General features: G+C 43.0%; 1 protein-coding gene across 1 annotated transcript in view; it reads left to right on the top strand.

Moving 5' to 3' along the window:
• LOC130123944 (receptor-type tyrosine-protein phosphatase N2-like) overlaps positions 1–25,219 on the top strand; it is a 269,323-nt gene that overhangs the window by 18,294 nt on the left and 225,810 nt on the right. Inside the window, exon 2 of the mRNA XM_056293277.1 lies at positions 173–223. Coding sequence (XP_056149252.1) covers positions 173–223 — 51 coding nt within the window. The remainder of the gene's footprint in view (positions 1–172; positions 224–25,219) is intronic.

The following is a 25,219-nucleotide window of genomic DNA, read 5'->3' as shown; positions in this document are numbered from 1 at the left end:
CATCTTGGTATACAATGGAATAGACCACTACGCTACCCAGACGCCCCCAACATACAAGTTCTTATCAATAGGTTGATATGTGTTATATTGTATACATATGTCAATGTGCAGGTACTGGACTGATGTAGATATTGACATGCTAATTTTGCTGTTTTTTTTTCTTTTTTGACAGGGTGTCTTTTTGAAAATGAGCTGTGTTCTCCATATGAAATCTGTGTCAACGGTAAGATTTCTGACTTTCACACATGCACATGCACACATTTCCATTATGATTTCAGGCAATTAACTGGAGCTTTTGTCCTCAATGGATTAGGATTAGCGGTACACACAGTTATATACACACACAGACACAAGCTTGTTTTGTATGCATTGCTTGTGTAGTCATATTCGCCTCTTGAGAATCCACCTTTGTCCATAAATAAACACACTCTTGTGCATGCACACTCATGCGTGCGTGCACACACACACACACACACACACACACACAGAAACACACACATGTCTTTGGGATCTGGATTTAGGGAACCCATGCTGAGAATTAACCTAGAATAAGGAAAAAAACAAAACACAAAAACCCCCCAAACAAAAGAAATAAACTTGGGAAGGACTTGAAAACGCTTTTATCTTGCTCTGCAGTCGCTCTGCAAAGTAACTCGGTTTTCTTTCCAAAAGCTCAGCTTTCTGATAAACTAACCTTTTGTTTTCTGTATCTGTCCATCGCCCCTATATATTGGTTCACTGGGAAGCTCTTGGACATGCAGATCGGGGTTCAGTTATCAAGGTGTTCCAGCAGCTGAGAGATGGAGCGAGACAGAGAAAATAGATGGAGAGAGAGAGAGAGAGCGCCAACAGTAACCACTGATTAGAATCTATTGGATCCATAATCTTGTTAAGCGTGTGAATGGTTGTCAGAATGGCACAGGTGGCCACAAAGGAAGGGGGAAAAAAAAGATAAGAGCAAAGGCTACACAGCTGACCCGCAGCTTTCTGACCTGCTTCCTCTGCGTCTATTTCAGGCACCGCTACGTTTGCTCTGATTTAATATGCTCAGTCATTTCCTGTCCACGCACTGCCCTTTTGAAATGTGCCTCATGGTCTTATTCCAACAGAGTCAAAACAAAACAAAAAATAACTTGGGTCTGGTACTGTGAGGAAATAATTTTAATCACATTTTTTTAAGTTATTTGCAGATAGGTAGAGACAACAGTGCAAAGTGGCAAACAGGATGACGACCACATAGGATGCATAATGAAAAACTGAGGAGGAGACAGAAAGTACACACACAGCACTTGGAGTACACAGGCCATGCTCCTAGCAGTTCAGATAGTGTGTATATAGTATACTACATGAGGTGCGGTGGTACTGTTAGAGTCGATGTAACTATTATAAACATCTGTGTAGAGTCAAGATCAAGATTAACTTTATTCTTGCGGAGAGATTTCTTTTTCCTTAGGCACAGCACTGCAACACAAACAATAATACAATTGACAATTCATAACAATGTGTATGATACCACAGTCTAAAACACCGGCAATTAGCAGCATTAACATCCACATTAGTGTCGGTTTTAAAACATGATTTCTAGTTCAAGTCCAAGTGTTGCAGTTGCTTTTTTTCCCCATTGTGATTTTGCTAATGGCAAACCCAGTTCAGAGCAGTGTTAGATCTTAGTTTGACTGAAGCTGAGCAGGAAAAACACCCTTCCTCTCCCGCCAGTTGTTCCTGAGGTCATTAAAAACCTTTTAGCCCTCAGTTGGATTGTTAACGGTATTGTTGTAGTGTATTTCTGATAAGAGGACTATGTCCAGTTGTTAAGAGGACTATGTCCAGTTGTTGGGGTGGTTATCCTTCGGTTGCTTAGCTAATTTGATTTAACTGGAGTGGTGGGCACGCCTCAAGTGTTGCTACTCCTAATTCTTATTGCTTATCAGTGCAAAGCTAGGTCACTCTTTAGCCTGCAGTTTATAAAAAAATAAAAATAAAAGGTAATTTAACACAACTGTTTTTCAATGGCTGTTTATTTTTGTAAAAAAAACAACTTAATCTCATTTATATGCAAAAATATTCTTGCCTGGAAATATTTTACATGTAGTGTAAATAATATCACAAGACATTTTCCTCTTTAACGAATTTTATTGATTTTCATGATACCTTTTCATGCACATACACATGAATATATATGCAACTACATATCCATAAATGCATTATGCCTAAACAATATACATAGAGATTAGTACACAGATTGCACATATATCTTGCCATACATATTACTCATAATACACGCATACATATAGAAAAGAGAAAAAGGTAAACAGACAACCAAAAAAGAGAGAGGGGGGGGTTCTCTGCTGCCTCAATCTAACTCTAATCTCCCTTATTGAGTGGAATTTGTAAGCTCTTGTAATACTCAAAAAAGGGGATCCAACTCTTCATAAACTTTTGTATAGAGCCTTGATGGGTGTATCTGATTTTCTCTAGTTTCAAAAACTGCATAATGTCTTTAATCCATCTGGAAAAATTAGGTGGTTTGTTGCTTCCATGAGAGAACAATGAGACGTCTAGCAAGCAAGAAGGTAAATGCTATGATTACATGTGCTTTACCTTTAAGGGTACCAGTTTCTGGAGCAAAACCAAATAGGGTACATATGGGATTAGGAGGAATACTTCTTAGAAAAAAAAATATTTCTGATTTCTCCCAATTTAGTGGCCAATCACTCCCTATTCTAATTCAAACACCCACCCTCGTACTGCATGCGTTCGCCAACTGCATCTCTCCGGCCGGCAGTCTCGAAGGAGATGCCTCGCCACTTCCGTGACAAGGCAAATCCAGGCTGAACCACTCCTTTTTCCGACACACACACAGACGCATTCATGTGACGAACACAAGCCAACTCTGCCCCCCTCTCGAAGACAGCGTTGCTTATTATTGCTGCTTCATAGAGTCCGGCCATAGTTGGATCTGACGAGACTGGGGCGTGAACCCCGGTCCCCAGTGGGCAACTGCATCGACACAAAGTCGATGCTTAGATCGCTACACCACCGCGGACCTGTAGGAGGAATGTCTTTTTGAAACATCTTGCTATAGGTGATACTGGTCTGATAAATACTGATGCTGATACTGATAAATACTTGTCCAAAATGTGTTAAGGTTAGGACATGACCAGAACACATGTGTGATCTGCTGGTTGACTTTTACAGCGAGGACAGGAAGGGTCTGGATTAGGAAAAAATTTGGCCAGTCTAGCATTGGTCAAATGTGCTCTCAAAACAACCTTTAGTTGTATTAAGCTGTGTCTTGCACATGTTGAGGAGGTATGTATTAAGCCAAGTGCAGCCTTCCAGTCAACATGTGTCATTTCCCCTCCAAGGTCTTCTTCCCAAAGTCTCCTAACAACTTACAGTGAATGAAGGGAAATATTACTTATGCTGCCATAAAGAATTGATATTAAGCCCTTGCGGTATGAGGATAAAGAAAGAATGTGATTGATTATATTGTTTGTTGGCAAACTTGGAAAAGAAGTAATGTTTTTCTGGGCAAAGTGACGGATTTGGAGATATTTGAAAAGGTGAGATTTTGGCAGATCGTACATTTGGGAAAGTTGTGTAAATGAACTGAATGTTCCATCAGCGTATAAGACAGTGATCACATTTTGCCCTACAAAGTACACTTTAAATGTGATGGCACACAGTTTTAAGTATAAATACTGCCATTATCCCCAAACAGAAAAAGGGGATTGGGAGAATGCTGTTCTACTCCAAAATTTTGAGCTGGGTCTCTTAGGAAAAATGACCCCGCGTTCTGGCCAAACTCTGGTCAATCTGTGGATGATAAGTAGAATTTAGCAACCACTCCGACAAGAAAGTAACTATCACTTTAATTGCATTTGTAAACCAAAATATCTAGTAAAGACACAGAAATGGATTTTACTTTTGCAAAGTAGCCGGTGGTGAAAAAACAACTCTTTTTGCCTTCAAATAAAACCTCACTGGCCACAGAGGTAGGTGAGGAGAGGAGAGGTTGAACCGATACTTGGCTCTCAGAGCGGAAAAGCTACGGTTTCTGCTCCTTCCTGTCATTGTTCTTGCCTACTGTCTGTGTGACCAGCATGAATAGCTGCTCTCAAACTGCCCTCTTCAGATGATGCCAGCATATTGTGAAGGTGATTGACAATGCTGGCTGTATCAGAGGTGCATAGCAGCTCTGATTGCGAAGCCTCGGCTGGCTAGATTCCAGGAAGGACAAAGTGGTTAGGATGGTATCAGGTAGCGTGGAGCTCCTGGTCTTATTTATTTTACATCTGGAAAGAAAAGAGAAAGTGTGGTAGCAAACCAGTATGTGACCGACTTCAAAGCTGGTGTCTACACCAGACCTTTAAACAAGGAAGACAAGTGCAACATGACACTTCTTCAGAGCCCCCAAAATATAACATTGTGCTGCCTTGGTGTTGGAAAACTGTTAATACAGTAATCCATTTAATAATATTGTGACAATGTCATATTGTACTCTGTGTAATTGGTGAAAGAAATTTATTCATTTTATACATAGATGAATCAATTAGGGAGATGTACGGAAAACAGCATTTCCAGTGGAACCAAGATATAGTCACCTGCTGTATGGCACCAAGTTTGCCCAATCTATTTAATTTCAGTATTTTTTCCACTGAGAAACGTGAAATTACTTGCTATTTTTAACTGTTATACCACCTCTTATGTCTATCAATCCATCCATTATCCAAACCGCTTATCCTGCTGCCAGGGTCGCGGGGATGCTGGAGCCTATCCCAGCAGCCATTGGGCGACAGGCAGGGAGGCACCCTGGACAGGCCGCCAGTCCATCACAGGGCCAGGACAGAGGAACTAAACCCCCAGGACAGAGGAACTAAATAACCGTGTTGTGTTCTTGAAAACTATGGACTGACTCAGCATGTGACAGAGACCACACACAACAAGGGGCACACTCTGGACTTAATTATTACACTAATTTCTATGTAACAGCATTCCACACACCTACTAGGGGCAGCATGGCTCAGTAGGTAGAGCGGGTCGTCTAGTAATTGGAAGGCCGTGTTTCGATCCCCGGCTCCTGCACAGAGTGTGTCGAAGTATCATTGAGCAAGACACTGAACCCTTAACTGCTCCTGATGAGTAGTTTGGCACCTTGCATGACCTTGCATGACAGCCTTCGCCATCAGTGTATGAATGTGTTTTCTAGTCTGGTCGGTAGACTAGAAAAGTGCTACATAAATGCAGTCCATTTACCACTTTCCTCACATACTTTGTCTCTTTCCCTCTAATTTTGCTTCCTTACACACACAAACAAATGCACAAGCATAAATAAATCTTTACTTTGTTATTAAGTTTCCAGTTTGAGCTACTACTACTTTCAGCTGCTCCCGTTAGGGGTCGCCACAGTGGATCATCCGTTTCCATTTCTTCCTGTCTTCTGCGTCTTCCTCTGTCACACCAGCCACCTGCATGTCTTCCCTCACCACATCCATAAACCTCCTCTTTGGCCTTCCTCTTCTCTTCTTCCCTGGCAGCTCCATATTCAGCATCCTTCTCCCAATATAACCAGGATCTCTCCTCCGCACATGTCCAAGCCATCTCAATCTTGCCTCTCTTGCTTTGTCTCCAAACCGTCCAACCTGAGCTATCCCTCTAATAAAGTTTCCAGTTTGAGCAACCTGCCCATTTTGACATTACCTACAGAGAAAAGTTGCTTTGAAAATTGAACTGATTTATGCTCCTTTTGTGAATGTTTAGGATAGATAACATACTGACCATGAAAAGATCTGTTCTGCTATCTGCTTTGCACACATAGTATATGCTCACAAACACATCCAGCTCACAAACACATCCAGCTCACAAACGCATGCAGCCACATTTCATTAAACAGGATTTATACAAGTTCACAGGATTCAGTGGTGCGCGATAAGGATGTCTGCCCACCTCCCAGGGCTTTTTACTATTTTCAAGCCTATCATCTAGATTTGTCCAGGTACACAAAGAGAAGGGGGGAAGGCCTGTGTTGAGGATAAATGCCTCTTGATCAGTGACTTGACATTTTCATTGTAACAGCCATCTCAGCAGACAAAATAGTACTGTATTTAAAGCAGGATGATTGAATGCTTCCCTGGACTCGTATCATTACACTGCAAAAAGTGTTGCTGCAGTAAGTGAGTTCACTTTTTTGTCAAGTCTAAAAATATTTTTTATTCACGAAAGGGAAGGAATGAAACATCCTCCCTGAATAGAGATGGTTTCACTTGCTTTTACCTCAGTTTTGTCTGTTTAAAGAGTTAACTTTAAACGAGTGACAATATCTTAAGGTGGAACATCACTAGTATCTAGATTCCAGTTGATTTAAAAGGTTTCATGACGTTTCAGTAAAGTCTGCAAATTTCAACTGGTGACATTTTTTGCAGCGGAGGCACCTCTGCCGACTGTCATTTGCTCAGCCCCAGCATGCAGCTGAGTCTGGCCATGGAGATAAGGACGGCTGCCTGTCAATTATGCTTACTGGTTCCAGCACTCGGTTCCACACAGTGTGCCACCCTCTGGTCGTTCCTCTGCCTCACATTTTAAAAGTTTGGGTTGCATGGCAGCTTTGTTATCCCTTCTGTTTTTGAAGTAGGTCAAATAACTCAAAACACAAGGCCGTGAAAGCCACGGCTGCATTTTCACTGTCTGTGTTGGCATACAAACTGTGTGGCTGTGTTGTAAACTAAATCAAATGAAAAGTGGTTGGACTCTAGTTTAAGAGTAACAGAATGTTAACAGATTACAGTGGTGGTAGCCATTGTATAAGTCAGTCTTATGGCTGTATTATTGTATATCTGTTTTCTATTAGTCTACAATTCTGTTAGAACATGTTCAAATACTAAAGAAGTGGTCTTCAGTCATGCGTCATACAGAACCTGGTGTGAAGAGGTTTTCATCCCAGCTGTCAGCTATTAGTTTTGGGCAACATAATAGTTCTGCTTTGGTTTGTTTTTTAGGTCACTGCAGTTGGAATAAAGGCAGTCATACTGTTGATTTATTAAATCTTTCTACTGTGTTTGTGGCTGTCAAACGTGACTCTTGGACCCTGCTGTACTCAGCTGAAGCTAAAGCCTCAAATAGTTGATGTGCCTGTATGTTGTAACATGTTCTGCTCTTACGTTAGTTGGCATTTCTGCACTGACTAGTATTGACCGTGCATGTTGTTGATAATGTGTAATTAAAACATTTAATGATAGTAATTTTATCATATAACATTATATTCATAATAATAGAATTCTACAATCTTGCAAGTCCACAAGAAATTGTTTGACAAACAGGAAAAAAAAACTGTGTGTGTGTGTGTGTGTGTGTGTGTGTGTGTGTGTGTGTGTGTGTGTATATATATATACAGTGGATCTGGAAAGTATTCACACCCCTTCACTTTCCCCACATTTTGTTATGTTACAGCAGGGGTCAGGAACCTTTTTGACTGGAAGAGCCATAAAAGCCAAATATTTCTAAATATATTTCATTGAGAGCCATATAGTATTTTTAACGTATAATAAATGAAATATGTCTTACTTTTAATGCGACTTCTGGTGCTGCATGGCGTATCGAAGTGCCGCTTTATATGTGACCGTTTCATCGATGCAATGTTATCATTGCATATGAGACATACGGCAGATCCTGCTCTCTCCACAAATGCAGATTCCTCTGCGCACGCAGCCTGGAATGCACGGTAACCACCGTCTTTTTTTCTTTTCGCCCTCTTTTCCCTTACAAGGGTTGAAGCGGATAAACTAGTTGGCTATCTGATCAAATTGATTTCTTCACCTTTACAATGACCCGGACATGCTCGCGAGCCATTGGTTCCCGACCCGACCCACGGGTGACCCGTGACCCGTGAAATTTATCTTCAAAACTAATTTCTGTTTACTTTAAAATGACACAGTATTATTAAGAAATATCACAAGTATTTTAAAATCAGTTCCAAACTGATTTTTTTTCAACTCAAAATTGTCTGGGAGCCATATGCCGTCACCGGAAGAGCCATATATGGCTCGCGAGCCATAGGTTCCCGACCGCTGTGTTACAGCCTTATTCCAAAATGGATTAAATTCCTTTTTTTTCCTCATCAATCTACACACAATACCTCATAATGACAAGTGAAAAAGGTTTTGTAGAAATTTTTGCAAATTTATTAAAAATAAAAAACTGAAATATTGCATGTACATAAGTATTCACACCCTTTACTCAGTACTTGGTTGAGGGACCCTTGGCAGCGATTACAGCCTCAAGTCTTCTTAGGTATGAAGCTACAAGCTTGGCACACCTATATTTGGGGTATTTCTCCCATTCTCTGCAGATCCTCTCAAGCTCTGTAAGGTCAGATAGGGAGCGTCGCTGCACAGCTATTTTCAGGTCTTTCCAGAGATGTTCAATGGGGTTCAAGTTGAACTCTGGCTGGGCCACTCAAGGACAGGGCTCGAAATTAACTTTTTTCCTCAGTGTCCCACAACTGTCCCAAATTCTACTTTGTATTGTCCCGGATATGACCAACAGTGTTCCAAATTTTAATTCTTGTCGTCGCCCCCCCAATTATGCAGAATACATATAATTTGATCCTTTTTTGTCACTTAATCATCACACCATGGACTCTGGTCCACCATATAAGTTTAAAATACTTATTCTTTTATTAAACATATGAATATTAGTTTCGGGAGTTTCGGGAGTCGGCAGTCATTTCGGGAGTCGGCAGTATTGGGGCTTGCATCAGGGGGCTGTTTATTCAACCACCTCAGCATTTCTTTCTTCTTCTTCTTTTAGCTGTCGTTGATGATGGTGTATCACTCTGGCTCTATGAATGTTGCATTGGCGCGAGTCAAGCAGCAGCCACTGGCAGAGTGGATGACGTAGAATGCATTCTATGATTTGCATGAACAGGCGATTGACTGCCCTATCGTGAGGTGCCGCAAGAACGTAAGCCTTCTGTAGTTTCGCTATTCACACGTTTTTATTAAATTATTCAAAGTAACGTCTAGCTACTCATAATTAATGACTTTGCAAATAACACCTATTTCGAAGTTTACTTTGACATTTTTTGTCACTGTCCCGGAATTGTACCAGACAAAATATATTTGTGTCCCAGTATGATTTTTTATGGTCCCCGGGACATCGGGACATCATTAATTTCGAGCCCTGCTCAAGGACATTCACAGACTTGTCCCGAAGCCACTCCTTTGTTGTCTTAGCTGTGTGCTTAGGGTCGTTGTGTTGAAAGGTAAACCTTCGCCCCAGTCTGAGGTCCTGAGTGCTCTGGAGCAGGTTTTCATCAAGGATCTCTCTGTACTTTGCTCCATTCATCTTTCTCTCGATCCTGACTAGTCTCCCAGTTCCTGCTGCTGAAGAACATTCCCACAGCATGATGCTGCCACCATCATGCTTCACTGTAGGGATGGTATTAGCAAGGTGATGAGAGGTGCCTGGTTTCCTCCAGATGTGACGTTTTTTTGTACCCTTCCCCAGATCTGTGCCTCGATACAATCCTGTCTCGGAGGTCCACAGACAATTCCTTTGACTTCATGGCTTGGTTTCTGCTCTGACATGCACTGTCAACAGTGGGACCTTATATCGACAGGTGTGTGCCTTTCAAAATCATGTCCAATCAATTGAATTTACTACAGGTGGACTCCAATCAGGATGTGGAAACATCTCAAGGATGATCAGTGGAAACAGGATGAACCTGAGCTCAATTTTGAGTGTCATAGCAAAGGGTGTGAATACTTATGTACATGCAATATTTCATTTTTTTTATTTTTAATACATTTGCAAACATTTCTACAAAACCTTTTTCACTTTGTCATTATGGGGTATTGTGTGTAGATTGATGAGAAAAAAAAGGAATTTAATCCATTTTGGAATAAGGCTGTAACATAACAAAATGTGGGGAAAGTGAAGGGGTGTGAATACTTTCCAGATCCACTGTATATATCATCAGCTGCCAAGTTGGCAACTGATGAGTGTGCGACGCATGGAACAAGCTTGTACTGCTATGAATTAAAGTTTCTTTTTTTCCTACATCTATCTTAATATTCTGCTCCTCATTTGTTGAGCACTTCCCCATCAATACCATTGACGGTTTCCAAACCCCCCCCCCAAAAAACGCTATATATGGTTTTCTTTAAAAAAATGTTGTGGATTCTTCCCCCCTTTTCTCCCCAATTGTACTTGGCAAATTACCCTATTTTCTGAGCCATCCCAGTCGCTGCTCCACCTCCTCTGCTGATCTGGGGAGGGTTGCAAACTACCACATGCCTTCTCCAATACACGTGGAGTCGCCAGCCGCTTCTTTTCACCTGACAGTGAGGACTTTCGCCAGGGGGACGTAGCGCATGGGAGGATCACGCCATTCCCCTCCCCCCTAAGCAGGCACCCTGACCAGGCACCCTGACCAACCAGAGGACGCACTAGTGCAGCAACCAAAACACATTCCCACATCCGGCTTCCTACCCACAGACATGGCCAATTGTGTCTGTAGGGATGCCCGACCAAGCCGGAGCTAACACGGGGATTCAAACCGGAGATCCCTGTGTTGGTAGGCAACGGAATAGACCGCCATGCTACCCGGACACCCCCCCAATATTGACCAAAGACAGAACTGGTACAGATGTGAGCAGACAACTCATGGGTCACAGCTGGTTCAGGACCGACAGTTCACAGGGGAAGTCAGTTTAAATGCTGCTTTTTTAAAAGAGGTTTAAGTCTGTGGTGCCTTCAGACAGTCCAGAGAGAGTGCTTTACAGAGGGGAAAGAGAGGAGTGTGGAGGAAGAAGGGGGGGGGCAGAGCCAAAAGATCCCTCTCCCATAAGGCATGGCTTAGTCTTGGGTCTATGGAAGTGAGATGCACGACATCCTTGTGAACTCTTGAGTGTGTTGTATGTTGTTGACTTACATTTAATGCACAGCCTTCACATTCTGACTTGGCAAACTTGACTTCCCAATGGGTAAAGAATTGAATTGCTGTAATAATCTAATCCAACATATTACATTTCTTGATCAATGTGTCGCTCCTATCGAAGTGGGTAGAGTTGAGGGGGAGCAGAGTTTCTGAGCTGTGCTCAAATCCTGCCCTATTTTCTTGACCCAGATATAATTTTTCAGGAGTGGCATTTCTGGGTGATAAGCCATTTTAAATGTATGTTGATGATAAGCTGATGTATCGTTGGGCAGACAGGAGGAGTGAAGTCTAAAATAAATTGGTTGTTTATTTTGTGACAAACAGAGGCTTATGAAAGTCATGATTATTGTGCATATTGCAATCCAGGGTTTATATTCACCCTCTTTATACATACACGTGTGCGCTCTTAACCTGTGAATGGGTAAAATTTTGTCTTTTTTTTCTCACTTTCAACTTTAACCTTGATGTAAATTGCATTATGTTTATATTTATATGGGCAGGATCTTCTATAGAAAAAGTTTTAACTGACTGGTAGATAATTTAGTGTGTTATTTTGCAGAGAGGAAGCTATGTATGTGATGGTACAGTGGTCATACCTGTGAGCATTCAGTTACCAAATTGTCTCACCATGTCACCTTAATGTGACACCTATGTGCTAGTGGGGAAGAAATTAAAAAGGAAATTCATTGCTCAATAGTTGGGCAGCATGGTGGCGCTGTGGTTAGAGAGGTTGCATCACAGCAAGAAGGTCCTGGGTTCGAACCCCAGGGTTATCCAACCTTGGGGGCCGTCCCAGGTCGTCCTCTATGTGGAGTTTGCATGTTGTCTGTGTGGGTTTCCTCCAGGTGCTTCGGTTTCCTCCCACAGTCCAAAGACATGCAGGTCAGGTGAATCGGCTGTACTAAATTGCCCCTTGGTGTGAATGTGTCGGCCCTGTGATGGACTGTCGGCCTGTCCAGGGTGTCTCCCCGCCTGCCGGCTAAAGACTGCAGGGATAGGCTCCAGCATCCCGCCACCCTAATTGGGATAAGCGGCTTCGATAATGGGTGGATGGATGCTCAAAAGTTGATTAGACATAGGACAGGCTCCAGTATTTCCCAAAATGAAATTTATTTCAATTTACCAAACCACTTTTTTTTTATGGGTAGGTGTCATGGGCATCAGCATTTGAAATATTGCCTGACTTTAAATCTTGCTTCATGATGAGTAGAAAAGAATGAGTGGCATTTGGTTTCATCACAGCACAACGGTTTTGTCTTCAGTGACCTCATTCGGAAAACATACGAGACAAGTGCAAACTGCCCCTTTTCCTCTTGTTTTCTGAAGATTGCTGAGGCTTGAAATGGATTAATCCGAGTTCTCGAACGGCTTGATTTATACAGGCGTGTGATGGATTGTGTTTGTATAGCGAGTTTGCTCAGTAGTGCTGTATTGAGGGAGGGCCAAGGTTAGCTAAGCTTCTCTGATATTGTCTGATAGAAGACGAGCAGTGATGTGAGGAGAGACCAAGTAATCCTGCCTTATGCGTTTACTTGGTTCTGAATTTTTCTGGTGTGTGCTGAATTTGTTCTAATAGGTATCTCCTAGCCTATGTTTGCCTTTTTTTCCTTTTCACCCCAGTTTCACCCTATTTCCCACAATCCATTGGTTTTCCTTGTAACAACTTGAAAGAGTTATTTACAACTAATCAGTATTGAATTAATAATGAAATAATTTTAAGTTTTACATTCCATTTTTCATTTCACTGCACTCGGGACTTGTACTTGTGTGTACGTGACAAATAAAACTCTTGAATCTTGGATTTTTACCAGATTTTTTATGTGATAAAGAGCTGGTGCAATTAGCTTTAAACATTAAATTGTATCCAGCAGGTTCATTGCTTAAATTGACAATGTGTAACTGCAGCACTGATACATGGTACAGGAACAGTAGTTTGAAACAGACTGTCCCTTTACAATGTATGTACCCATCTCTTTTTTTTGTTGTTGTTTTTTTTAATTTTGATATACTTTATTAATCCCCGTGTGGAAATTCTTCCCTGCATTTAACCCATCCTAGCTGTGTAGCTAGGAGCAGTGGGCAGCCAGACCAACTCCAGTTCTTCTTTCAATTGCCTTGGTCAGGGGCACAGACGAGTATTAACCCTAACATGCATCTCTTTTTCATGGTGGGGGGAAACCAGAGCACCCGCAGAAAACCCACCGCAGACACAAGGAGAACATGCAAACTTCACACACAGGACAACCTGGAATGACCCCCAAAGTTGGACAACCCTGAGGTTCGAACCCAGGATCTTCTTGCTGTGAGGCAACAGCGCTAATCACTGGGCCACCGTGCCCTTAACATCGTATGTAACGTTGTAAACTAATGGTATCTCTCTGAGGCCATGTCAGTGTTTGGTGCATGAAACTGGCAAGCCATAAACATATAATAATCTGTACAGTCACTCATCTCTTTCTCTTTAACCTTTAACCCTGTTGATTCAGTCCCAAGGCCTTACTGCTAGAGCAGAAGATTGATTTTGTCCTTAGAAAAAAAGCTTTCTCAGCATGTAAGCATCCAAAGAAAAGGACAAGGCCCTCCATTAAGCCCTAATTGGTATAAATGTATACCCCACAACAGAAAAGCTTAATTCCCCACAGCCTGCTCTGCTTCATAGATTAGTGTTGTTTGTGCATCACAGTGTACAAATCAATTAGAGCACTTGCTCTTGTCACACAATAGACTGAGAAGGTGATAGAGAGTATCCCTTATTTGTTTGACCTGGTAAATCTAATCCAGTCATGAAGTGAAGATGTAAATAAAATGTAGGGGGCAGGTCAAAGAGGGATTTTCAGGCTGCAGACGGTTGCAACATGGATTGTGGGAAATAGGGTGAAACTGGGGTGAAATATTTTTTTAGTGTTATTAGCTTGGAAAGAAAGATGAGATTTCATTTTAACCTTTAATCTCATTTAATTTTGTGTCACTGGGCACCCTGTTCCTGATTTAAGGTGTATTAGAGACAAAAAAACCCTACATTTTTTTTAATGATCGGCCCTTTCTGCACGTCCCTGCACTGCAGCCTCATCAAGCAGCTCTCTTGAATGCCCAGGTGCCCTTTTAAAACAAAGACGGGGGATTGACATGCTGTGATCCCTGGCCAAATAACACACACCAAAGGAGGATGCACTGCTCCAGCCCTCCATCTGCAACACCCTCCTCTCTTCACCCTCAACCCCCTGCCTTGATTATTAGCTGCAAGGGACAAAAAGCACTCGATGGAAATTGCCATGGCAGCAGACGTGAGGGGGGCGGAGTAAATTGGCTCATCACCCAGCTGGTCCCTGTTGCTTAGCTGTATAAGTCACAATACAGCTTGCAAGGGATGACATGTCACTTTTAAGCCTTGGGCATTTTAGGCCTGGAATAGCATGCTCTTCACAAATCTAATTGCAATGTGGTTGTTGTGCTTGATGAGCAAATAATTTAAATGATTAAATGAAAGATGCTCCTCTTTTAGCCTTTATGCACAGATGGAAACGTGCTGACCTTTTGTTCTGTTTCTCAGCAATACCCTGCTTCATATTCATACGGTAACATCAAACTCACAGTCTTCCCCTGTAAGTTGCTGAGTGGCTCCACTGGTGTCAAAGGGGCCAAATGAACCCCACTGCCCTCCCCGCCACTGCGGCCACAACATACAAGGGAGGTCAAAATTAAGGCTGAGAGATTTTCTTCTGACTCACTCCTGCCACAATTTCCATACATTGATAGCCTACTGGATCTGAATAAAGCGATTCTTTTTGTTTTTTTAATCCCCCCCCCCCATCCTTTTCTCCCCAATTGTATCTAGCCAATTATCCCACTCTTCCGAGTCGTCCTGGTTGCTGCTCCCCCCTCTGCCAATCTGGGGAGGGCTGCAGACTACCACATGCCCCCTCCGATACATGTGAAGTTGCCAGCCGCTTCTTTTCACCTGACAGTGAGGAGTTTCACCAGGGGGACACAATGCGAGGATCACGTTATTCCGCCCAGTTCCCCCTCCTCCCAAACAGGCACCCCGACTGACCAGAGGAGGTGCTAGTTTAGAGACCAGGACACACTTCCACATCCGACTTCCCACCCGCTGACACGGCCAATTGTGTCTGTAGGGATACCTGACCAAGCTGGAGGTAACACGGGGATTCGAACCACCAATCCCCATGTTGGTAGGCAACAGAATAGACTGCTACGCTACCCGGATGCTCTGAATAAAGCTATTATAAGCAGTTGACCAAGAATCTTGAAGATCAATGCTTCAGTCTGGGTAAAGAAAGATGTCTGACAAACTGAAAGCTCTATCACCAATTTTTCTGAAGGTAATTTCTTTCACTTTTTTATTAAAAATGCTGCATTGTGCACATCTTAATGCTTAGCCACAAGGTGCTGGACCGAGCAGGACATCAAGAAAGAAAAAAAGAAAATGAAGTTTGCACACTTGCATGAATGCTCCCAAAAGTTCATGAAGTTCAGTTTATGAAATCAATGTTTCCGACTCAGAGAGCCTTTGTCGAGATACTCAGATCGAGATGAGCAGGTGTGTGAGTACACCTGTATACATGTAAAGGTGTACACCCCTTGGTACGTGACAGAAAAAAGAAATGATAGGTTTTACAGACATAAAAAGTTCTCAGAAATTCTAAAATATGCGTAAATTAGAAATATATGGTAAACAATACATACACATCCCAACTATTTAAAATGGGAAGAACTTCAGATGAAATACCATTGTAAGTGCTCACCTCAATACAGAAGGGGAAAAGGGTAGAAAAAATTGGGAAGAAACAGGAGATCACAGAGCCTACACATAACAGGTTACCTCCCTGCTGTAAGAACAGACAACTAAACTCTTAAAGGGGTGCAGAAAGGCACCACTCCAAGAAAATGATCTGCCTCATCCAAATAAATGTAAAATCCAAGCTGTGTTCGTGCGTCCTTGTCATTGGATGAGAGATGAGCTGATCATATTGTGCCGGCATGCATGTTTTTGTTTTTTATTTTACTACTACTTCTAATAACAATAATAATGAATTACATTTATATAGCGCTTTATCTAGACACCCACAGTGCTTCACAGTGCAGGGGGAAACTCACCTCAACCACCACCAATGTGTAGCACCCACCTGAGTGATACATGGCAGACATTTTGCACCAGAACACTCACCACACACCAGCTTGTGGTGGAGAGAGAGGAATCATTGAGCTAATTACACTGGGGGATGATTAGATGGCCAGATGGAATGAGCCAGAATGGGAATTTTGCCAGGACACCAGGGGGCACCCTACTTTTTGCGATAAGTACTATGGGTTTAACATCTCATCCGAAGGACGGCATCTCCTACAGCACAGTGTCCCTGCCTCTGCACTGGGGCATTGGCATTTTTCTTGTTTATTAGGACCAGAGGGAAGACTGCCTCCTGCTGGCCCACCAACACCACTTCCAACAGCAACTCAAGTTTTCCCAGTAGGTCTCCCATCCAAGTACTAGCCAAGCCCACACCTGATTAGTTTCCATCATTTGGCAGAACCAGGGTATGGGTTGGTATGCCAACAAATCCTGTTAGTAGGTGGTAATTTTAGGATCAAGATTTGGGTTTAGGCTTTAGTTTAGATAGCAGTTAAGTTTTGGGTTGAGGTTAGATACTGGTTATGTTTATGGATAAGGTTAGGGTAAGGTTATGGTTAGGATGCAGTTGTGTTGAACAGGGCAGTTATTGTGTAAATTGTCTCTTGCCCATCATCAGAGTTAAACTAAGCTCGATTCAAGCTCAGTTCACTGCTAAAGGTAATGGTTAATAGTTAGAGAAAACACCTTAAACAGTATTCCAATGACAACATCAAGCCATCTGACCAAATTGCGACTAAAACATCTGTGACCAAATCTAGACAAAAATTAAAGTTAAGTTCCATTAACTTAAACTTGACTAAAACAAAGGTAAAATAAACAATTAAAAGTAATTAAATGATTTCAGGTAAAGACTAAGGCTAAATCTAAACTGAAAAATTCCTGCCAAAAATTAACACTGGCCTGACATCAAGATCTTTGTTCACGTCACATTCTCCTCCCCGTCTCCTCGGAGAGCTTTTTTTTTTTCTCAAATGAGGTGATTTCTAGTGAGTTCTAAGAAGACATTCGCCCCATTCTGCTCATCTGATTAAGAAGAAAACCACTAATGGGACACTGGGGTCAGGACTGAAAACCTCATGCTAAGAGCGCTGAGCAAAACTGGACACTTCATTGGATACAGAAGCCTGAACACACTTGTTTAATGATATTGGGGGCTGACAGTTCCTTCGCAATCAATGGCATATTTGCTCTATGACTGTCTGAGTGGATTTAATGGGCTAGTAAGGGATACATTATTGATTAGACTTGCATGATTTGATGGGACTAATGAGGAATTCTTGCAAGTGTACCTGTCATGCATTCTGGGTGTGCTCCAGTACGCTGGTCGATTTATTCTGAAGAAATTATTTTGTGAATGAATGAATGAATTAGTGATTAATTGATGATAATTTATCGGACCGTAACTTAATTTTCTGAAACCTGCCATTAAAACCAGTTAATAAAGAGAGCATTTTAATGGGAGACGGTAGTGATTCAATATATTGGTGTGCATAAGGCAGCATACTGATATTATGCAGAGCAGTGGGATCAGGGCCAGGCCTTAATAGAGCTTGGCTCAACAATGTACTGGCAGCTCTTTATCAACAGCACCTCATGTTACATCACAGTATTTTAATTGAGAACTATAATCCTTTTCTGGAGCAGCAGGTATAAGGGTGTTGGGATAATCAGTTTTTGATGATAATCTTGATACTTTACTAAAAAAAACTACTGAACTACTACTACTATGCTAAACTACTACTGTCACATAACTACTAAAGTAGCTATGCCCTGTAGAAATAGTACAACTACAATGGTATCACATCAAGCAACATATAAACCTTACAGTGTGCAAGAAAAAAGCAGGTCGGCACTTTTTTCCTAAAAAATGTACTTGGTCTCTGTTTTGAGTTACACACACACACACACACACACACACACACACACCATGTCACCCTATACTTGTGGGGAGCCCTCATTGACTACATTCATTCCCTAGCCCTTAACCATCATAGCTACATACCTAACCTTAATCCTTACCCTAACTTTTATCTAATCCTAATTCTAATCTTAACCCTAAAACCAAGTCCTAGCCCTAAAATAGATTCTTTTCCTCATGGAGACCCATAAAATGTCCCCACAAGGTAGGTGGTTTCAGATTTTTCTATCCTAATATTTGGTTAGAAAAACCTGGTACACACACACACACACACACACACACACACACAAAGAGCTGGGGCCAGGAAATCGCCGAACTCAAATCTTCTAATGATCATGTTTTTAGCATCATCATGACATTCTTATGCCATGTTAATCCTTTTTTAATTGACTAAATTTGATAAATTGACAGCCCTAAATTAGCGAGTCTAAAAGTGAGTAAAAGTTCTCTGAAGTTTAGAGTGGCCTTGGGACTGAAAGGTTGCTGGTTTGAATCCTGGACCGCTTACGCATGATTACTGTCAGTGAGCCGCTAAGACTGATCCCTGACAAAAGCTCTCAGGTGTGAAGCAGGTCACTGGTTTTAAAGTACTCAGTCAACCCTCCGTGTGTGAATACATTGAGAGGATGGTCCATCTAATCGCTGAAGCCTTGGGAACAGGATTAGAACATTTTAAAGGATCTGTTGGTTTCAGGAGCATGCGGTTGGCCAGGACAGTGAGTCATTCAGTCACCAATTCAGCTGGACAATACAGACGGCTCTGGCATCCTCGAGCAGGGTTTGGGTCAGCGTGATGGGCTGGGATTTGAAAGCTGTCCCTTGGAGATGGCAATGAGCTGCTGGCTCTGATCCTGATGGTTTTATTCGTACTAGAATCACTCACAGGCTGACAGTGCATTGGCTGCTGTGAGGGGCTGTAGTTCTCTCTCTCTCTCTCTCTCTCTCTCTCTCTCTCTCTCTCTCTCTCTCTCTCTTTCTCTGCAATTCGTGGGAAGGGAAACAGCCAGAGGGAGGAGAGTGACAGGGAGAGAGAGAGATTTTTGATTTTCAAAAGCACATTTTTTTAGTTTACATTAGAAACATACAAATACGTATATCTGTACATTTATTTCATATATACCTTAAATAGACATCTATACCTCTGCAACAACAAATTAAGACACACATTTAAAGGAGATTTCAACCAAAAGCACTTGTAAAGACTATTTCATCCTGGAAACTATTAAAACGTCACAGTGTTGTAGCACCGTTGAACAATCAAAATGAAACAAATAAAAGGTATGACTTCCATCCCTGTTCTGTCCTCCATTTTGTTTTTCCTGTTCATAATATAAATGGATATTTCAATTATGTAGACTAGAGAGCCTCCCCCAACAGGAAGTCCAACAGCTGATATGCGTCTTATAGTAATACGGCTCATAAAAAGCTCTTAAAACAAAAAACTGTTTCAGAAAATGTCTCATTGAGTAGTTCAAATCATGTATTTAAAACAACAAACATGTTTTCAAATCATCCGCACTCTGTACAACGATGATAAATAGTTTCCATTGCCCCGCAGAAAGGACAAACAATGGGGGGGGGCAGACAGACAGAGAGAGAGAGGGACGGACAGACAGACACAGAGAGAGAGAGAGACAGAGACAGAGACAGAGAGAGAGAGACAGAGAGAGAGAGAGACAGAGAGAGAGAGACAGAGAGAGAGAAAGACGGACGGACAGACAGACAGAGAGAGAGAGAACGAGAGAGGCGGACAGACAGACAGAGAGAGAGAGTTCATTTTGAACTAAAAACACGCTGGCTTGTTGGTGAAAGAGGTGACGCTGAATAAAGAAGATTTATGAAGACGGTTTTGAAAGGACGCCGCATCATTTGACTTCATTTCCATGTGTTCGGGGGGGATGAGATCACTTCCAAGGGTCTGATAGCTTGATGAGTAGTTACATGGAGTTTACAGCTTCTGACAGATGAATAAAACATGTGAACAATCTCGGGGGGAAAGGAAAGATTCAACGTGCGCTTTTATTATTATATACAGCAGCTTTACCTGAGCTGCTCTGGGATGCGGCTTTGTGGCGTGTTCATTTAAAAAAGTTGCTTTATAAATAAAGATCACAGCGTGTTGGCTGCATTGTGGATTCAAAGACTGTCCGGCCTCCTACTCCCTCCATCATTTACCTCCTACATATCCCTGTATGGGCTGCCTGTGTGCAGTGATGGGTGTCAGGGAGGAGGAGGAGGATATCGGTAATTATTTTCTCACTTAAATGACCGTACCAGTGTTTTTGCATATTTTAGCTTATCTGCTGCAAATTAAGTATGCTTTACATTGCCCCCGACCGTTTTCCAAAGCATACCCACTGCTTTTTAGATTTGTTTTCGAATGCATTTCTCCCGACCCTCCAGACACCCATTGTTTTCCATTCATTTCAGTGCAGTATGAGGAGCAACTGGTAGAGACTGGAAACTTCATTGCAATAATCTGTCGCCGTGAGCATTTATTTGCCTTTTTTTTTATCCCCCCCCACCCTTTTCTCTCCAATTGTACCCATCCAATCACCCCCCTCTTCCGAGCCGTCCCAGTCGCTGCTCCACCCTTTCTGCCGATCCGGGGAGGGCTGCAGACTACCACATACCTCCTCCGATACATGTAGAGTTGCCAGCCGCTTCTTTTCACCTGACAGTGATGAGTTTCCCCAGGGGGAGGCAGCAAGTGGGGAGGATCACACTATTCCCCACAGTCCCCCCTTCCCAAACAGGTGCCCCAACCGACCAGAGGAGGCACTAGTGCAGCGACCAGGACACACACCCACATCCGGCTTCCCACCTGCAGACATGGTCAATTGTGTCTGCAGGGACGCCTGACCAAGCTGGAGGTAACACGGGGATTTGAACCGGCGAGCCCTGTGTTGGTAGGCAACGGAATAGACCGCAGCGCTATCCAGACGTGCCTTTATTTATTGTCAAAGTCGTGTTGATGTCGCGGGATGACAGTTGAAGGTGCAGATTGACTTGAGAAGTTTTCCAGGCTTGTCTGCACCCTCAGCTGCATTATCAGCCTGAACTGAAGAGACCTATCATCATTATTACCCCTACATCTCCTTTACCTTCCTCGGCTTCTCATAGATAAATGTCCTCCTTTTACAGACCCGTTCTGCCTCATGTGTTTCATGTTAACAAGACAAATTCCGTACACCTGTAAACTTGCCTGGATCATAAAAGATTTTGATAATAATTTTGTCTCTGATGTCGCTCTTGGCTGTGGGGGCTTAAACACGTGCCCTCTTACAAATTACCCAAATCTGCCTTTTTGTCCTCCCTAAAGAAGACACTATTTAAACTGCCGTTACCAACAGCAACATCTGGTGAGTGCCGGCGGTCAGCGGTGACCAACCCCTTCCTAATAACCCCAATGCCTGAACTAATAAATCACCGAAAGACGCGTCTGGCCCTGAATCGGCGGCCCTCAGGTGGATCCAAGATTAATGGACATGACTTGGATATGCATGTAATTATGAAGGACAATCCCAGATGTCGTTGCTCGAAGATGCAGCGATGGTGTCAGGTGGCAGGGGGGGAAGCTTGTAAATCACACCGTGCATCAGTTTGATGGGCTGCCGGTGTCCAGTAGCAAGAACCGTAGAACTGGGATGTTGGCAATCCCCATCAAACGCCGCATGAAGCTCCACAGTAGGGACAAGTCGCCAAGGTGATCTGACACTAAACGAGCCGTAAAAGAACGGTTGTCCTCAAACGATCGCGATTAATCATCCTGGTTAGCAGCGATAACCGTGGTGTAAAGTTTTCTCACTGTCTTGTTCAAGGACACCTGCTGAGACGTGGACTCTGTTTTGGGTCTTTACCTTCCTCTTAATGTCAACTCAGTGCTGTAGACTGGCTTGGCTGCTGGTAAAGATGGAAACACTTCCCATCTCTCTCTCATTCTCTCTCTCTCTCTCTCTCTCTCTCTCTCTCTCTCTCTCTCTCTCTCTCTCTCTCTCTCTCTCTCTCTCTCTCTCTCTCTCTCTCTCTCTGAGTCACCCTCCCCCTGTAGCCCCTCTTCATTCTCCTTTTCTGGCTTTCTTTCACTACCTGTTTTTCCTCCTTTCCACTTTTTCTTTTTTCTTATCATCTCTCCACTTTCACTTGGTGTCTTGCACACTCTCGTGTGTACACCAGACTATGAACTCACTGATATGTAGTGTGTGTGTGTGTGTGTGTGTGTGTGTGTGTGTGTGTGTGTGTGTGTGTGTGTGTGTGCCCCTGCATATGCCAGTGTGTCCGTTTGCAGTTATGCATATGCATCCTTCTGTTGGAAGTTTCTAAACCAATGCGCCTAAGTGTGTGATTGTGTGTATGTACGTATGCATGTGCGATGGTGTATATAGGTTTATTGCATAACAGCCTCCCTCCATAGTAATTCAGTATGCTGGTCTTTAAATAGCTACATTGCCTTTGTGTCTCAATCAAACTGCAGGCTCCATTTAACAGGCAGCTAGGGGTGACTGGAGAATGGCCTGTTCCGCTGTGATTACCCTCTCTCTCTCTCTTATGCTCGCACACTCAGTCTCAGATGTGTGCATGCACACACACACACACACACACACACACACACACACCACACACACACAGATATTGCAGATTTGCACCATACATAAGCAATAAGCATCCCATCATGCTCAAGGTTTTGAGTGGGACCGCTGGCAGATCCAGTTGTCTGTCATTTTCGGCCATCGTGGCTCATGAAGCAGCTGATATTGGCAGACGTAATCAATGAGAGGAACATGTGAACAGAGGCGCACAACCCCTGAGCCTGACAGGTGTACAAACTCAGAAATGCATTTTGCAGAGAAAGCAGTTCAAAGTGGCACGGGTCGACTGAGCTGCGGCAAGTATTTATGCGGGTGCTTTATTGTGATACCTCGATAAATAAAGCGTTGACACGAGCCGAAACAACCACACGTTCTAATTAAGCTGCCCGTTGTAAGTTTAAAAAAAAACCACCTCGTTTTTATTAAGAGCAGGTCATTTAAAATGATCAGTAATTATCGATATCGACTGAAATGAAAACTTTATCATGATAATTTTTCCCCGCTATATCGCCCAGCCCTGTATCAAACCAAAAACGAGTTTTCCAGAAGTGCTCCTTTAAATATTTCGGACCTCATATTGTGAGACATTTTAGGTGATAAATTCTTGTTCTCATTAATTGCGTAGTATCACAATAGGCAACATCTGAATGTCATCCCAATGCAGTACCATTGAAAGATGATAAACAATGATACTGAATCATTGCCAAGCCCTAGTTTATATTGTGCAGTATGAAATATTGGAGTGCATGCTCTATCACAAGAGTGTGTGAGGCCCCTCGATTCCTCTTCTTTGAGAACAGCATGAGTTGAGGGCTGAAGGCTGTGACACGGTGCAGAGCTCCTGGTTTGCTGATAAGGACTCCTGCTCTAGAGAAGCCTTCAATGATAAGAGCTTAATAGATGAGGGTCCCTAGCATGAAGCCTCGAGAGCAGAGGCTAGGGAGCTCGCACTTATCACTGAAGATGATACCCAGCAAAAAAAGAAAAACGTCCCCAGCGCGCCCCCTAAAGGTCCTCTCCGAACGTCCGGTAAATGTCATTGTGTAGGGTGTTCATAACGTCCCCATGACGTCCCAGTGACGTCTAGAAGACTTTCCCCCACGTCCCTGTAAGGTCCCTGCAATAACGTCCACGTGATGTCCCAGGGACGTCTAGAAGACTTTCCCCTAACGTCCCTGTAAGGTCCAATAATGTCCATGTGATGTCCTGGGGACGTCCCACAATAACGTGCACGTGATGTCCAGGGGACGTCTAGAAGACTTTTCTCCAACGTCCCTGTAATGTCCACGGGGGGCGTCCCACAATAACATCCACCTGACGTCCTGGGGAGGTCTGGAAGACTTTCCTTTAATGTCCCTGTAATGTCCACGTGATATCCCGCAATAACGTCCATATGATGTCCCAGTGATGTCTAGAAGACATTCCCCTAACGTCCCTGTAAGGTCCTCGGGCATCCCGCAATAATGTCCACATGACATTCCGGGGACGTCCAGAAATAACGCTCACTTGACATCCCAGGGACGTCTAGAGGACTTTCCCCTAACGTCCCTGTAAGGTCCTTGGGACGTTATCGGGACGTCTAGAGCACTTCCCTCTAACGTCCCTGTGATGTCCCCGGGACGTCCCGCAATAATGTCCCTGTAATGTCTTCGGGGCATTCTTTGAAGGTTTCCTTAAAATTAAATCGTTTGCACAAAACACCCTTAAGTTGTCTCCTTAAGATTCCCTTAAAATGTTCACTTAAGTATTCAAGGTTTTCCCCTCATTGGTTTTATGCTCAAGTAATCCATTAAAGTTCATTAAACCATTGCACAAAAGACCTTAGCAACCAACCAGATAGCAGACACATTTGGTCCTAATCTGGGGCACTTTTGGTACTTACGGCTCTGTTACGGCACTGGCAGCTGTTGTGTGGGCCAGACGTGGCCCAAATGTCATAAGCCGGGCTTGACTTGGGTTACGGCAAGTGTTGTGTGGGCCAGACATGGCCCAAATGTAATGAACCGGGCTTGACTTGGTTACAGCACATACTATGTGGGGCAGATGTGGCCCAAATGTGGCCCAAGTGTGGCTGAGATGAGGGAGCCTCACTCACCTTAGTCAGCGCCGTCATTCAAGGCCAAATGTGGGCCGTGAGATAACTGCAGATGTGGGCCATAGTTGGGCCAAAGATTCTTTGCTATCTGGGAAGTAAGGGAAAAAACATCAAGGTACCTCTGACTATCTTAACAGCAACACAGCTGAGTTTATGGCGATAAATGAAGACAAAGAACTCATCCTGAGAAGAGTGTTCCACGACTGAGAGAACCCAATAGAGTTGCACGATGAGCAGTTGATTTTACACTATAGATGTGTTTGGCAGTCCAGTCATGATTTGACTGACCGTCTAGAGTTGCATCACTCTGCTTTCTGCAGCTGTGCTCTTCCAGCCCCTTCCACTGCAATTATGATTGCGCGATGGTTTCATGCTATGGGATCGAATTACTTTTGGTGGCAATTTCCTCCCACATTTGTTGTTTTTTGTTTGCTGTTATTTGCGGATCAAATATACTTTTTAGTATCAGAATAAACTTTACTGGCCGAATGTGCATGTACATGAGGACTTTGACTCCGGTACATATGTA

This window comes from Lampris incognitus, chromosome 14, assembly GCF_029633865.1.
Source record: "Lampris incognitus isolate fLamInc1 chromosome 14, fLamInc1.hap2, whole genome shotgun sequence".
Classification (NCBI taxonomy): domain Eukaryota; kingdom Metazoa; phylum Chordata; class Actinopteri; order Lampriformes; family Lampridae; genus Lampris; species Lampris incognitus.
This window is presented reverse-complemented; position numbering and strand designations above follow the sequence as displayed.